Genomic DNA, 16529 nt, shown 5'->3' with positions numbered 1-16529 from the left:
ATTTCACCCAGCCTTCTCCCTTCTGAGAGCTGTCTGTCTGTTCTCCATATCTATTCCACATACAAGTTAAATCATATGGTATTTGTCTTTCAGGTCCTTTGCCCATTTTTTAATTGAATTGTTTGGTTTTTTTGGTGGTTTTGAGTTTTTATAAATCTTGGATATTAACTCATTAGATGTCTCATTGGCAAATATGTTCTCCCATTTGGTGGGTTGTTTTTTCATTTTGTTGGTGGTTTCCTTTGCTGTTTAAAAACTTTTTAGTTTGATGTAGTTTCATTTGTTTATTTTTTCTTTTCTCTTGCCCGAGATGTCTAAGATTTTACTGCCTATGTTTTCTTCTAGGATTTTTATGGTTTTGAGTCTTAACTAAGTCTTTAATTCATTTTGAGTTTATTCTTGTGTATGGTGTAAATTGGTAGTCTAGTTTCATTTTTTTTGCACATATCTGTCCAATTTTCCCAACACCATTTATTGAATAGACTGTCTTTACTTCATAGTATGTTCTTGCCTCCTTTGTCAAATATAATTGTCCATAAAGACATGGGTTTATTTCTGGGCTCTATTTTGTTCCATTGATCTATATTGTCTGTTTTTATGCCAGGACCACATTGTTTTGATTACTGATGCCTTCTAGTAGTTTGATATCAGGTAGCATGATTACCTCCTACTTTGTTCTTTCTCAAGATTGCTGAGGCTATGCAGGCGGGGTCTTTTGTGGTTCCATATAAATTTTTGGAACATTCTAGTTCTGTGAAATATGCCATTGGTATTTTGATAGGAGTTTCGCTGAATCTAGATTGCTTTGGGTAGCATGGACATTTAAATGTTAATTCTCCCTATCAGTTTATACTTTTAACCTGTATTCTATATTGCCTCCTTAATAAAACCAGATACACTGTAAATTCAGTAAACAGTTTCAGATCACTAACATATTAGCTTAAAGGCCATGTCCTTGAGAAAAAAAATCCTCAACTCTCTATTTCTATGGATTGAACTAACTTCCAGGCAGAGTCACAGGTATGGGGTACTTCGTACACCCAAATTCATGTATCTAATTTTGTCTTTTCCTTAGCAATTGATTTGATAAACAACCTACTTCAAGTGAAGATGAGAAAACGTTACAGTGTGGACAAATCTCTCAGTCATCCCTGGCTACAGGTAAAAAATGTCTTTCTTTGGCAATCCTCATTTGCAGATCATTGTGGTTTCTCTTACCTAATGAAACCACTCTAAGATCAACATATTCTGCACATTTTAGAATAATGTAAGTGTTCTTTAATGATTAATTTTTGCTATGGCCGAATCTCTGGAAGTTTTTGCAATACACCATTGAAGTGCAGAAATGATAGGCAGTTAAACTTCTATGAACTGAAAACAATGAATTTGCCTTTTATAGGGCCTTGTGTGTCCATTTCACCTTTTTGTAAGATGAGCTTAACATATTATTTTGTCAAATATATTTTACTTTCAAAATATCTAAAGGTTCACACTTGCATTGAAGAGATTGGAAATGCCATTTGAGACATTTGGCTTAATTCCTCCAAAAGCTATTGCATGTATTTATAAAAAGGTACCCCCAAACTTCAGTGTAAAGAGAGACGATTTAGAACTATTTTAAAGGGAATGAAGGGTAGAATTAACTTCAGAACAAATGCAATCGTATTTACTCTCAGGATTAAATTACCCTGATAAATGATTCTAAGCACTTTCCCCTATTTTAAGGAGTTGTAGACCTCTCATAGTATAGAACAAAATGTTTTAATGATTGTTATTAGCCACCTCAGAAGCCTGAGATATTTTTTTTAACTTTAGAAACTAGTTAATTTCTTCATACTCAGTTTAAAAAAGTATTTATCTTTAACATTTCTAATTTAAAGTATTACAAGTGGAACTTACTTTATAGCAAGTACTTATGAGTAGGAGTTTGTCAATTATATGATTAGGGTTCTAAGCAAAAAAAAAAAAAGGTTGACAGGATTTTGTTTCTTGTGTGGATCATAGTCACTTCATTTTTTTCTAGGACTATCAGACTTGGCTTGACCTTAGAGAGTTTGAAACTCGCATTGGAGAACGTTACATTACACATGAAAGTGATGATGCCCGCTGGGAAATACATGCATACACACATAACCTTGTATACCCAAAGCACTTCATCATGGCTCCCAATCCAGATGACATGGAAGAAGATCCTTAATTGTCAATGAGCTAACTTCAATAAGGATGGATTTCATTTTATGGACTGATATTTTGCTGCGCAACTGTTCTTTGGAGGTTGTCATCTGCAAGGATGCAAAGACATGAGGAAATATGATAAGGAATCGGTGACACCAATACTGTAGTTCAAAATGAGTAGGTACAAGAGGGGAAACTGAGAGATAAAAACACATAATGGAACCAAGATGAAGCTTTTCATAAATTTTTATAGCATAAGAAATAACTGGTTTTTTAATTTTTTTTTTTATTTTTCCTAATCCTTCACTTTAGTACAATAGTGGCACTTAATTTATCTTCCCTTTCCTGTTTTTATATTATTTTCAAAAAAGGCAAGCTAAAATCCAGTTACTACATAGCTTGACCAAATCATACAAGAGTTATAAGGTGGATTACTAAACAAGTTTGCATTTAAAAAGGTATCAGAGAGGCTGCCAGCTTGTGATTGCCTGTAAGGACTTTAAACATTTGTTTAACTGACCATAAAGGGATTGAGGGGTTTTTCGTAGACACCTAAAAAAGGAGTGCTGGACTGTTTTACCTTTCTTTTTTAGGTCAATCAAGACTCCAAAACAGTGATCCCTAACCTTTTTGGAATTAAAACTCTGAATGTGCTATCTACAACATAAAAATTAAGTTGTCACCTTTTGTGAGTATGTTACAATAGCCTCTAAGAAAATTTTGAACAACTGATGTTACAGAACCAGGAGTAGGAACTGCTGGTCTGAGTGCTGAGTACTATGTATGTCTTCTCATGGCTCAACTCTGCTGCTAATGAATTATGTTCCCACTGACACCGCTATGATATAGCCACAATTAGATTCCCAACATTCATTGGGTATACACCTAAACTATAATTATACAATTTATCTTAACACAGGGTTGAAGGAGGAAATTAAATATATATTAAAAGTAAGGCCAGTACAGGGTCACTTAAAACTAGGAAAGAATAGCAAACAGTCATTTTTTTCTTCCCTTAGCTTATTGGGAGGTTTTACAGATGTCTGGAATGTTTTTATATCCGTTATTCTAAGCAGTTTGGATTGAGCATGAAACACTTATAAGGATAGGGCTATATTATCAGCAGAGCAAATGAAAGGATAAGGGTTTTTAAAACATTTCAGCTCCAGCAGCCAGCTAAAGAAATTTTTTTCTACTCAGATATGTGATTTAAGAGGTTAGACTTTTTCACAGCTTTTAAAAAGTTACTAATAGTTTTCCCCCCCAAAATTTTACTATCTGGAACTTATAAAATGTAATCGCTTTTTGTTTCTTCATTCCTTAGTAATCGCTTTGAACTTTTTTTTTCCCCTCCAAAAAGAGCAAAAGATTTGGAATCAGAAGATCTGGGTTTAAGTCTTGAAAGTCTTAGCTCCCTTTATTAGCTATGTTGGCCTGGCCAGATGGCAATTTGTCCGAGCCTTGAGTTCCTCAATCTATAAAATGAAGATCATAATTCTTGCCTCTACCTTCCTCAGAGTGTTGTTTTGAAGATTAGTTATATATGAACATAGTCAATAAACTATAAAAGTGTTCACTGTCGCTGCCCACTGAATTAGGAGTAGCAAAGGAAAAGATTGTTCGTATATTAGCAAACTAAGACTCAGAGAGCCTTTCAAGATCTCTGAGAGAATAGTAGCAAACATGCAGTGTTCCTATGTTCTGAGCTCTTCAGATGTTAACTTATCCTCACAACAGCCATGAGCTAAGTGCATAATGAACCCCATCTCACAATTAAGGAAATTGAGGCACAAGGAGATTAACTAGCTGCTGAAGTCACAGAGTTAGTATTTGAACCCAGAGAGTGTGGCTCTAGAGTTCCTCTTACCCTTCTAACCATTTTTGTTACACTGCCTCCCCAGAAAGGTCTCCAGGAGACATTCCACTTCTCTCAGTATTTCATTCTCATAAAGGTTTTTTAAAAATCCTATTAGTTCTACAAAACCTTTTAGAACTCTGTTTTCCCTAGGATAGAAGATGACTTCCCCAAATTTCTCCAAAATAAGTCTGTTTATATCAGCATGCTAAAATGGAATAATTCTGAGTCAGTAGGTATCCTATTATGGTTTTACTGCGTAAGGTGAAAATTAACTGGAATGGTGTTTGTTTGCTATACTTATATAATCAAACTTTACAAGCCATGAAATTAATTGCACTCTTTTTGTTTTTGTTGTTGAATGCCTGAGAAGTTTTCTAAATTTGTAAAGGCACTGTCAGGTAATTTGGAGTTGAGTACTCCAGATACTGTATAACCTGCATAACCTTTTTTGTCTTGCAAGTTGTATTTGTGTAAGAAATAATTGTGAGAAACATTTGATAATGTACAAAGTAGTCTATAATGACACTGTTCAGTACATTTTTATATTTTTTGTTACATCCCACTTTTTGTAAATATCCTCAAAAAAGCTTAATAATAAAATATATTTCCTTATCACCATACTTTTCCATGTGAAAACCTAAGCCTATCTCTAGTCAAGGTATACAAGAAAATTTTATTTGGTTGTGTTATTTTCCCAGGCTTTGGCAAAATATATTTTGGAAACAGTATTTGTAAATGGTACTAATGCTATAATTAAGAACACTGACTTTTTTTTAACTGCCTGAAATAAAAAATAACTCATTATTACAATTTTATATGCAATTTGAGGTAATTAGCAGGAGGGTCCCATTTCTTGGAATTCAAGTCTGGGATAATTATAACTACAAATTTTTCAGGAACTACCATCAAATAATCCACTACTGCAGCTGCCAGAATATTTATTTAAATACCTAATATCAAAGTATTTTTCCTAGGTTTTAAGATATAAGACATGGCCTGACTCTTCCCCCTTTATTATAAAGACAATTAATTGGGAGGAGCCAACCATAGGCATTTTCATCTTCTAAAAACTGTCACAACAATTCTGGGACAAAATTTATGGAAACAGAATAAGGGTGGCTAGGAATAGCCCGAGGCTGGCCTCCATCTTCCTTTATGTTAGAGTGATACACAGAATGCTAGTCCTGTTCTCAGACCAAAGAAGCAATAAAAAGCAATGGTTCATCACTCTGCCAGTGAACTTCCAATAGAGTAGTTATGCAGAAAGTTCAAGACACATGGCTATATTCTTTTCCCTTAATCTCACTTGTAAATGTGTGTTGCTAAAATAGCAATTCAGAAAGTGCATGTGTCTGGTATCAATATAAAAGTTCTGTGAACTAACATGAGAACTTAACTAAAACTTGTCATTTATCTGAAAATATAGGTGAATTAGCTCACTTTAGGAAATTATTCCTCTTAGGTCATCTACATTTAACTCACAGTTTAAATACATGTCAGGTTTACTAGTTTTATTGTGACTTTTAAACTTTTTAAAGTCTAATTTTGTTAATTATAAAATTCACAGAAGCATATGGTAAAAAGTTAAAATACTTTGAAGAAAAACAAATAAATTAAGTCTTCCTACGCCTAAAACCCACTTCCAGGTTGGGAAATTTAATAGTGATTATTGGGCATCTTTTCCTTCTTATATACAAGTGTCACAGAACTGAAAAAAAAAACAGTCTGCACTAAAATATTCATGTCTATGGAATTACTTATAAGCATTTCTTTAAATGTAGCTTTTCTCCAACAAAAATGGAATCATAACTGTAAGACATTCTACTCTACATCATTTTTTAAAATAATATATAGATGGTTCTACTTAATCAGTCCCCTGTAAATGGCCATTTAGGTTGTTTCCCGTTTTTACTGAACCAATCAGTGTTCATGTTTACTTTTTGAAATAAAAACATAGCAACTAGCTTTATTTAGTTAAAGGAAACTCAGTTTCACAATAACTTGTTTCATATGTAAGAACACACATTTGTTCCCAGAGTTAAAACAACTTTAAAAGATCAGTGTTTAGTTGTATTGTATATAAGATGGGCTATTTTTATTGGCTGTGAAGAGATAAAATACTTATTTTACCTGTGATACATGAAATGTGTTCCCTTTATTTTGGTTTCTTAGGCAGACTTGGGGGCAAAAAGTCCAAACTGAAATATCACTGCCAAGCAAGTTCACTAAATCCAGCCACAGGTGATGGGGAAGGTTTTGACTGACGTGCATTCATCTGATGGCTTCTACCTTGAAGTCTCTGATGAGGCAGCAAGGCAAAAAAGTTAAATCTTTCTCCCATCTTCTCAGGATTCATTAACATATCATACCCCTGAAGTAACTGCTGCCTCAATGATGGCTCAGCTGAGTTATCTAAAAGAACCTGAAAAGAAAAAATTTTCTTAGTAAAAATAACCAGAAGAATGGATTTCTAGTTATCTGCAGCAACACTAATGACTATTAGCTATTCAATAAAGCAGTGTTTAAACTGTGATTTCTGATCACCTGCCTCAAAACAACAGGGTACTTATTAAAAACATAGGTTGCTGTGACACAAACCTGTGAATCTGTATGTTTAACAAATATTCCCAGGTAGTGTGATCTACACTGAAGGGTTAAAATGTCCTCAGAACAGTTATAAAATTCATACCCATAACTGTAGTCAGGTTTTCTTAACATGAACACTACTTGAAAATTTTAATTCTATCTCACATTGAGATGCATGAAAGCTTAGGCTGCTCTACCCTGCTCCCGGGCCATCTGGTTAAACTAAATCCTACATTACTGAAAAGACTGGAACACTAGGGTTCTGGCCAACTACAAGAACATTAAGGCCAGGTAAACTTATTTAAAATATTTATTGGAAGCACTGTGAAATTAAAATATATGGAAATAAATCATTACCTTCAGACGGACATCAATGCCCATATTTTTTAAAAACGTTTGTTGTTTTATTGGACCCAGAGAAGCCACTCTTCCCTGTGCCATTCTGCGCAAATAACTGAAGTCCACATCGGCTGTTAGGTCGGCTGTTCCTGGGGCAATTAAGACATCATGAAGCTTGTGGCCACAAAATCCCTTGAACATAATTTTTAAAATGATGAGTTTTTCTCCTTTTATGCCATTATCAAGATTAAAGAAGTGCTGTGATTTTAATATATTTTATATAATAACTGTTAAAAAGGAAAATATGGCCTAAGGCAGTGGTTTACAAACTGTTAATGAAGTATCACTATTTTCTTCAAATGAGATGCTATGTGGAAAACCCAATAGAAAGTAGTGTTAGAGCACCTGGAGATGCTGCTGCCTTAACAGTTATTTAACATTTTCATTAATGCCCGTGAATAGAGGAGATCTCATTCTCCAGATGAATCCAGGATATCAGAACCTAGATGGTGTTTTACAAAATCTAATCATCAACCACATGCATCAGAATCACCTGAGAATGTTACTAGACTACCCAGACCTAGTGAATCAGAATCCTGAAGGCATGGCTAGGAAATCAGCATTTTTAACACACCATCCAGGTTTTTCTAAGATACAATAAAGTTAGAAATTGAGAGCCAAAGACCTAGAAAATGACTAATAGCATCTAGTTAAATGTACTTCAATTATAGTAAATTGAACAGAATTGATCGTATTCAAAGAACTTAAGAATGGATGTTTGGGGGGGGGGGAAGTACATCTGGAGAAGGAAAAACGATGTTGAAAATCTGACAGAAAAAGTTTGAATGATTACAGTAGCTAGATCAAATCTGCAAAGTACCAATTTTTTTTTTAAATGGAAGAGGGGTATTACTTAGATGCTTACTAGGATCTATGCAGACCCTAGGTTCTGCAACTTGAGGAGTGTAGACAATTCAAACCCTGTTCAAAGGAAAGTTGGACAGTGGATTTAGGCTTAGGAATAAGATCTAGAGTTAAGATTAATTATAATATGAATTAATATTAATTATAAAATAATGTAATAACAGTGCTAAGCACTATAGAAACCAAAGAGAAAGATCTTAAATTTATGTTTCAAAACTAACAATTGATACCTAAGTAAATCATACCAATTCTGGTAAGTCATGTTACTGAATTATACATACTCTGAAGGTATCTGTCTTAGTCCCATCGTGACCATAATCAGCAATCAGTGCAGCGCCTCCGGTAAGTGCAATGCGTTGAGAAAGTTCCTGAATAATAACGCCAGCATCAGGACACACTTCCACATGCTCCCTTGTTTCATCATGCTAGTAAGAGACAGGTGAAAGAAAAAACATCATTCAAAAGAACTGTTTCCTTAGGGTTTTCCAGAGTTCTCTGCAATAAGCATTTCCTATTTACAATAAAAATTAATTTGTTCTCAACATATGTTCTCTACACTCAAACTTTCCCATGACATCCTTTTTATTGTACAAAACTCCTTGGTTCTTTGATGCCATCCTCTAATAATACATTTCAATTATAATCCCATTGTTAAAAAGGCATACGACCTCCCAACCATTCAGGAGGCTAAGAACATTATCACTTCAGTTATGGTGCTATTACTACGTCTATATCATAATTCATGTAGACACATTCCACTTGGTCGAAAGCATGGGAAAGGAATTTTTGTCTCCTAAGAAAAGTGCTTACCACATAATAGGCTCTCAAAAAACTGCTGAATGAGCAAATGACGTAAATCCGATTAAAAAACCCCCAGACCAGATTAAACAGGTGTATTATGATGCCTTCTTTTGGGGCTACAGTCATCCTAATGATATGCTCTGTATCTAGAAACATCACCTTATGAACTGATACCAGTGTACCCAAGGCCTTTATTTCCCAAAATGTTCAGGTATTAACTAAGGGTCCTCAATAAGTGCATATTAGCTTAAAAAGTGAAATGACAATACTTGTCAACTTGACTAGTACCTATGAAATTTCACTAATTCCTGAGATAACAGAAAGTTTATTTTTCTTCATTAGTAGAACATACACTAACTCTTGCCCCCCCTAACAGTTACCCTAATAGAAATGAAGTACTGACTGCCCTGATGTCTCTGCTTAGACTGGCACAGGTCTAACAGGTAGAGTCAGACAAGCTCGCCTCTGAATCTCAGCTCTTCCTACTGCTTACTAGAAATGTTACCCAACTCCTTGGAGTCCGAGTCTCCCTTACACGTGTACTAGGCTTTTTGTGAGGATTAAATGAAACAACAAGCCATTTACCCCCAGTGCTACCTTTTTTCTTTTGCTTTGTTCTTTTTTCTTCTTTGTTTAGGTTTTTTGTTTTGTTTTGCCCCCAGTACTATTAAATAATTATTGTGGTTTAATTATAAAAACCATGAGGCCAGCTACCTCGGGTGTAAGCTGACATCTCTCAGTGTACCATGCTGACATTCTTACCATCTTAGCCTGTTCTTCAAGATGAGATTCTATTACCATTCGACTCACTCAAATGGGAGGGGAAATCCCCACTCCCTCTCTCGTAAGTGACGACTACTCAAGAACTAAAAAGAATCACAGCTCCCAGGGCCAGGCTTAGCTCTTGATAGCTTTATGAAGTTCTCACTCAGGTAAAACTAAGTAGCCAGAATGTGAAAAAATAGAAATTTTCACAAGTGTTTAGGCCGATATTTTCACTTTCTTATGCTTTGCAAAGAAAACTTAATTCACAGATTCATTTTTAAAAGCTCCTGTGCTTTTAAAACTGATAACTTCTGAGTTATAAGTTCTTAGTTATGGCTCCAAAAATAGAAATCTTTTTTCTGAACTGGGAAAAAAGGAATAAAGCAGGCTATCCAGAGTCCAAACATTCTTGAGAAGAACAGGACTTTTTTTAACCTTTGCTTAAGTCCAAGATGGGCTCTTGTGATTATTCCTTGGAGTCAAGAGAAAACAGTAGTAAAATACCATTCTGGCAGTCTAGAATCAAATTTAGATCTGAGTGGAAGCAGAGAAAAAGGCCCACTCTACCTAGCAAGAGTTGAGAATAAGAACTCAATAAACACTGTTGTTATTGTACTTTACACTGTAATACATTGTTTTCGCAGACATCAAACCGGTCAAGAGAATACTGTCAACATTTGATAAGTCAATGGAGAAGGTACAGGACTTGCTGAGTAAGTGCTTATTAACTTTATCTCTTATTATGTAACAGCGCAGTCACGAAGCTAAAAAATGATTTTAACTCACTCTCCCAACTCTAGTGCCTCTGCTCTGTTCACTGCTAATAAAAAGCACCTCACATGTTGCTAGCAACTCCTCCCCCATATAAAGGAACTCTGAAACAGTAACTCAGAAAATATGACTTAGTTGGTAATAAAGTAAGAAGGAAAAAAAACCCACGTATTCCTACTTGTATGAAGGCTTCTGCTGGGGTGGCACAAGGCGCCAAAACAAACCTCAGTTTATCAGAAACTTGTGGGTCAATATCAATGAGTACTTCTCGCCATCCTTGCGGGGTTTTCTAAACACAAAGTAATGCATAAAAACAAAATTGTGGAAGTTCTTAAAACTGTCACTAGCAAAAAGTACTACTGGTTTTTCCTCTGTGTATAAGGTAGGTAAGTAACATTTACAGACCACTTTACCACTTAAAATTATTTAAAGGCTTTACTTCATTTCTTCTAAACAATGAGTAGACTGATAGACACAAACTATTCTCATACATCTTTATCTCAGGAGAATTAAGAATTCTTAATAATTATGCTAAGAGAATTAAGAATTCTACTTAATATTTCATTTCTGAGTTGCAATTATTTATATTCATGAGAAAGTCCAAATATCATTAACTGGACAAGTAATGTTTACATGTTGAATAATTAAATACTGTAAATATTTATTTTTACAACACAAGGCCCTTTGTTATTCAATTATAAAAATGACTTTTTTCCATCATACCTGAAACTTATGCACAGGAAGAACGTCAAAAAATTCATGTGCAAGATAAAAGCTGTACCCTATTTAAAAGTGGAAGGAAAAAAATGTTTAAGCATTTTTAAGATAATGAATTGGTTCTTCTGAATATTAACAACAACAACAACATGCCTCGTTCTTTCACTACTATGAGGGGTTGTGATCAAAATTCTCTCATCAATTAATGTAAAATCATTACCTTTTGGAACATCCTGCAGATCTTGGTACCAGGAAATTGGAATCCCAGACTTAGTAACACCTTTCATATATACTGGGGATCCAGCACTTCGCTCTAATGGGATCTTCTCTTCAGTCAAAGTTAATGCTTGAATCTCACTTAATTTTTGGCTCACCTCTACTAGATGTATTGAAATGTCACAGTTTTTTAGCACAGATCCAAGCTGACTAAACACCTAAATACAAAAAGAAGAAAAATTGGCAAAATACAATGTGTTGAGTTTAGGTTTTCTAACCACTGACCTCAATAATTTGCTCGTCATAGTAAAAGTAATAATTAGTTCCAGAGAAATTTGTTCTTTACACAAGCCACTCTCCAGCAGTCTATGAGAATCATAACCTATCAGTTATTAAACATAGCCTATATAAAAAAAGGAACAGTACAGTTTGGTTTCCTAATGATAAAATTTAGAATTGTGATTTAACAAATGAAGATAAAAGATTTCCCCATCCTCACCAACACTTGGTGATATCAGACTTTCTATTTTTGAGGGTACAGTGGTATTAATTTTTTTTTTAATTCTCACCCAAGGATATGTTTATTGATTTTAGAGAGAGGAAGGGAGAGGGATGGAGACAGAGAAACAGCAATCGGTTGCCTCCCATAATTACCCCAACCAGGATAGAACCTGAAACCTAGGCATGCACCCTGAATGGAAACAGAATCTGTGATCTTTTGGTGTATGGGACGATGCTCCAACCGAGCCACACTGGCCAGGGCTGTCATCGATTTTAACTTTCATTTTCCTGACTACCAATGAGTATGAGCATCTTTTTTTTTTTATTGGCCATTTGAGTTTTCTGTTTCATGACTGGCCTACTCACATATTTGGCCTGGTTTTTCTAGTGAGTTATCTGTCACCTTATTGACTTAAGGGAATACTAGTTCTGCCTGGCCGGGCATGGCTCAGCGGTTGAGCGCCAACCTAGGATCCAGGCGATCAGGGTTCGATTCCTGGTCAGGGCACATGCCTGGGTTGCGGGCTGCAGCCGATCAATGACTCTCTCATCATTGATGTTTCTATCTCTCTCTCTCCCTCTCCCTTCCTCTCTCTGAAATCAGTAAAGGTATGTTTAAAAAAAAAAAAGGAATACTAGTTCTTTGTTGGTTATATGTGTTGTAAATAACTTCTCTAATTTGTGGTTTGTCTCACCACTCTCTTAATGATGTTTTTGAAGAACCAAAAACTAACTAGTTCCTTTAAAGAACAGAAAGGTCTTCATTTTAATGTAATAGATATTGTTACTGTTTTCCTCCATGGACTCTGCCTTATATATAACGTAAAGCCTTTTTCCCTACTCAGAAGACTGTGTGTTCTCCCAAAGTGTCTTCTTTTTTGTTAAATATATCTTTATTGATTTCAGAGAGAGTAAGGGGGAGAGAGAGAGAGAGAGAGAAACATCAATGATGAGAGTCATTGATCGGCTGCCTCCTGCACGGCCCCTACTGGGGGTCAACCCCACAACCTGGGCATGTGCCCTGACTGGGAATCGAACTGTAATCTCCTGGATCCTAGGTCGATGCTCAACCTCTACACCACACCGCCTGGCCCCATAATGTCTTCTAGATGTTTTGTACTTGTAGCTTTCACATTCTCCTCCACCCCTATATTTTAACCTTACAAACAGACAATCATTCACTATATCATTCTGACATATTTTCACTGAGAAGTATGAAATTAAGGAGGTAGGACTGAAAGCCAGGAAAATCAACAAACTTTGCAAACTCCTTCAACAGTGATAAGATACACATCCATGAGACTTTAAGACACTCTTTGATTACCTACCCTCAAAATATCTCCTGCAAGGGTACCCCGACCTGGGCCCAGTTCCACCAGCTGGAAAGCTGCACTTTTTCCCGTGGCCATCCATTCGCTAATAAACCATATCCCTAGCAGCTGTGACAAGGATAAAACTTTCACTGAAGTATTACAAAGTATAAAAGCATGCCGCAGTACAAAACCCCATGAAAACAATACTTTGTGCCAGAAAGCAAAATGTTAGCAAACCATATGTATTTAATATATACATATAGTTGCACACACAGGAAACTTCACTGGGACTATCTTACAACACATACTAGTTAGGAAGCTTTAATAACTGGAGAAAATAGTTAAAAGTCACCCTCCACTATAAAAGGTCCCATGACACAGAGAAGAGAATATTGCTTACAGAAAGGTACTTGTATTTGAAAGCAGACATATGAAATAGAATTATATAACTATGCCATTTTTTCATATTCATTTGACTTTAATAATTACATGGCTCTTACACATAAGCAATGTATTTTTTAATACCTGGACTCTACTTCCTCTTGTGTACTGTCTCTTATTTTAAAATTGATCAAAGGTTATTATATGGAAATAAATAAAGTAGAATTCCTGAAAAGAATCCAGAGTTTCTTAAAGGGAGACTTCTACTGTAACTATGGCTAAACCCTGATCGGGGGCTTTAGAGTTCATTTTGATCCCAGTAATTCCTTCTGGAGTACATTCTACCTCTCCTCACCTTTGCTTTTCTCTCTCTTCCCTCTCCCATTCCCATGTTTCATCTGGTCACCTCTTTACCTCCACCTCTTTTCCTTTCCTTTTGTCCCTCTTATCTCTACATTCCCTTTCCTACAGTAAAGTATAAACTTTTCAATGTCTATTATACCATTTTCTTTCCTCTGTTACCTTTTTACTCCCTCAGTATTTACTACTAAAAAATAAAGCCTTGGAGGAATCACAAAAACAAAGCTGTAAAAAACTATTATAGAATAAGACACCTTGACCTGCTTTCAAATGTTTGTGATTAGTTTCTTTTATAGTTTACATTGATGTTACCTCCCCAAAGATCTGACTTATTTCAGGTGAAGTAATGAAATCTCCTTTCTCTCCTAGCATGTCATGGTGCACATAATATCCCTAAGTAAAAAGAGAAAATGGAAAAAAACAAATTAATTTTCAAATAAAGCTTTTTAAAACACCCCTCAAATCTTATATAATGTATACAACAAAATAATTATGTAGTAAGCAAGTTCTCTCTTCTAAATAAGCAAGATAAACACTATCTTTACCTAAATTTTACAAAGTGACAAGTTTTGCAGAATGGTAGAAAATCAATGACTCTGTGACTAGAAAAGCAGAACATTCCACCCTCCTTCCCCCTCCCAGCTCCAAAAACCCAACACAGTAAGACCCTGCCAACGCCTCCAGCCATCCTTCCCCAAATTCTGATACTTTCTGCTTCAAATTAGCCCCCTGCCTGTTGGTCATGGTTTCTTGACCTGGGTGCTGGTTCCATGGAGTGTTCACTTTGTGAAAATTCATCAAGCTGTATACTTGTGATTTATGCATTTTTCTATATGAATGTTATAGCTCAATAAACAGTGTTTTTTTAACTGGCCCTGCTTGTCCACACATCCATGCCATTGAAATTCCTTCCCTCTCCTTTTCCCTTTCTTCCTGGCAATCATACTCATCCACTGACTCTGCTGAAATGCCACCTTCTTGGACCTCCTCTCCCAGCCTTCCAACCTCAGGCTAAATCCAGTGCTTCCTTTTCTGAGCTTATTTGTTGATACGTCTGTGTTCTTCACCAGAAGGCAGAGTTAGTTGAGGGAGCAGACTATGTCTTATTTACCTTCATACCCCAAGTTTTATCAGAATGCCTAACCTTCAAGAAACACTCAAGAATGGTTAGTTTAAAAATTTCCTATGGTCCTTATGCGCCTTCTACCACCTTACTCATAGCAGGTGACCTGGGCTCCTGCCCACCCAGGAATACAACACAACTTCCTCAGCTTCCTGACCCCTCCTGGCCTCCACCTGCTTCCATTCTTTCCTTAGGACTCAAAATATGAAATGCCTACCCCTTCTGTGCTTATCCAAACCTGATCCCCCCGTGCTCCGGATTGACTGCAATTCCTCACCCAGCTCTCATGGGCCAGGACCTTTGTATCATCTGATCTTCCTCTCACAGCTTTGACTTTTCCCTCTCAGCATTAGAAACCCTCTAGCCTTTCTGTTGCCCTTCATAAGTAAGCATTTCAGGGGTGTCTTGGTGTGTGTTATGAACCACGCTGGCAGTATAGTGAAGCCTGTGGATCCCTTCAGAGAATGTTTTTAAATGCACAGGACATAAAACACATAGGATTACACATTCTAACTGCTAAATTTCAGTTAGAAGTTAATTAAAATAACTGCCTTGCCTAAACCTCTGGACAGCAGGCCACTCGACCACATCCAATAGACCCAACCAACCCCAGAAATCCACAGATCTCGTGTTTCAACTCAGCAAAAGGTGCAACACTCAAAAAAAAAAAAAGGCCTACAGGCTTTCACCATCTGGTCTGTGGAGCAGACAAGGGACTATAGGCCAGAAAGTTCTGACAATGTTTAATCCTAGAACAGTCCAGTCTCAGACCTTCCATTCTCGAGGAAAAAAACCCAGAATATGCTTCCAGTGTCCCTTTCCAGGCACGAAATTCATATTTCCAGGCTCCTGTTTCCACCTCAGGGTCCCTGTGAACTGAAGATTCATAAAGCGGACTGACCTCGCCCCTCCGTCCACAGCCAGCCCGGCGCTCCCTCCGCCTCGATTCCCCCCCAGGGAAACTCCTCCCCCTGACCGCCAGCCCCGGAGGAAAGCCGTCCTGCCGGCGTCTCACACAGCCAGTCGGCTACCCGGTCTCCCGAACGCCTCTGGAACTTGTCTGTGTCACCTCACTGCCGCGACATCAAGTGACCCGCCCCCCGGTCCCGGGGTGGCGGCCGGGCAGCGCGGCCTGGCCCTCGGGCCGACTCCTACCTCGGCCGGGTTGGTCAGGACCTCCTTCATGTACTCGGCCACAGTGATGGGCCCGGTAGCCTTGATTTTATACCCGAGGTGCCGCAGCATCGGCGTCACCGGCTGGTTTCCTGCGGGCTCCTTCCCGGAGCTGAGGTATCTCCCTCTCCAAAGGCAGGGAAGGACTGCGAAAAACACACGGGAAGCGGGGCCCGGTCAACACCGTAGTGTTTACAGTGCGCAGCAGCCCGAGCGCTTTCAGATCGGCCTCGTGACCCCTTCCCCTCGCCCGAAGCCGGGAAGCGGACTCCGGCCCGCTGCACGCACCCCAGGCTCAGGCAGGCCCGCACTTAGCCCGCCGCCCCGAGCCCGCTTTCCGTCGGAGGCCGGACTCGTCTCCCGGCCTGGAGCGCTCCAGGCGCCCGCCGCTGAGCAGGGCGCCCCGCGCGGTTTCCACGGCAACCGTGGTCCGGGGGGCGGACACTTACCCGCTCTGCCCAGCGACCTCGCGCCGGCCTTCGCGAGGACGCTCATGTTGAGGCTCCCAAGCAGCCGGCAGGCGCCC

At 37.8% G+C, this 16529-nt stretch overlaps 2 protein-coding genes across 2 annotated transcripts in view; one reads left to right on the top strand and one right to left on the bottom strand.

Moving 5' to 3' along the window:
• The window catches only part of PRKD3 (protein kinase D3), a 51043-nt gene extending 46200 nt beyond the window's left edge, over nt 1-4843 (top strand). The window contains exons 17-18 of the mRNA XM_016218947.2: nt 1076-1161; nt 2024-4843. Of these exons, the coding sequence (XP_016074433.1) occupies nt 1076-1161; nt 2024-2197 (260 nt within the window). The 3' untranslated portion in view covers nt 2198-4843. The remainder of the gene's footprint in view (nt 1-1075; nt 1162-2023) is intronic.
• Nucleotides 4844-5965: 1122 nt separating this feature from the next.
• On the bottom strand, nt 5966-16505 carry NDUFAF7 (NADH:ubiquinone oxidoreductase complex assembly factor 7). The gene is made up of 10 exons (XM_016218948.2): nt 16453-16505; nt 15986-16149; nt 14020-14100; nt 12982-13092; nt 11157-11370; nt 10943-11001; nt 10398-10508; nt 8164-8307; nt 6977-7150; nt 5966-6455 (listed from the first exon to the last, which is right to left on the bottom strand). Exons 1-10 carry the CDS (start codon nt 16496-16498, stop codon nt 6240-6242), a joined length of 1320 nt encoding a protein of 439 aa, XP_016074434.1. The 5' UTR covers nt 16499-16505; the 3' UTR covers nt 5966-6239.
• Between the last annotated feature and the right edge of the window lie 24 nt (nt 16506-16529).

The sequence above is a fragment of the Miniopterus natalensis genome, chromosome 13, assembly GCF_054644295.1.
Source record: "Miniopterus natalensis isolate mMinNat1 chromosome 13, mMinNat1.hap1, whole genome shotgun sequence".
Classification (NCBI taxonomy): domain Eukaryota; kingdom Metazoa; phylum Chordata; class Mammalia; order Chiroptera; family Miniopteridae; genus Miniopterus; species Miniopterus natalensis.
The sequence above is the reverse complement of the archived record's forward strand: the minus strand, read 5'-3'. Positions and strand labels throughout refer to the sequence as shown.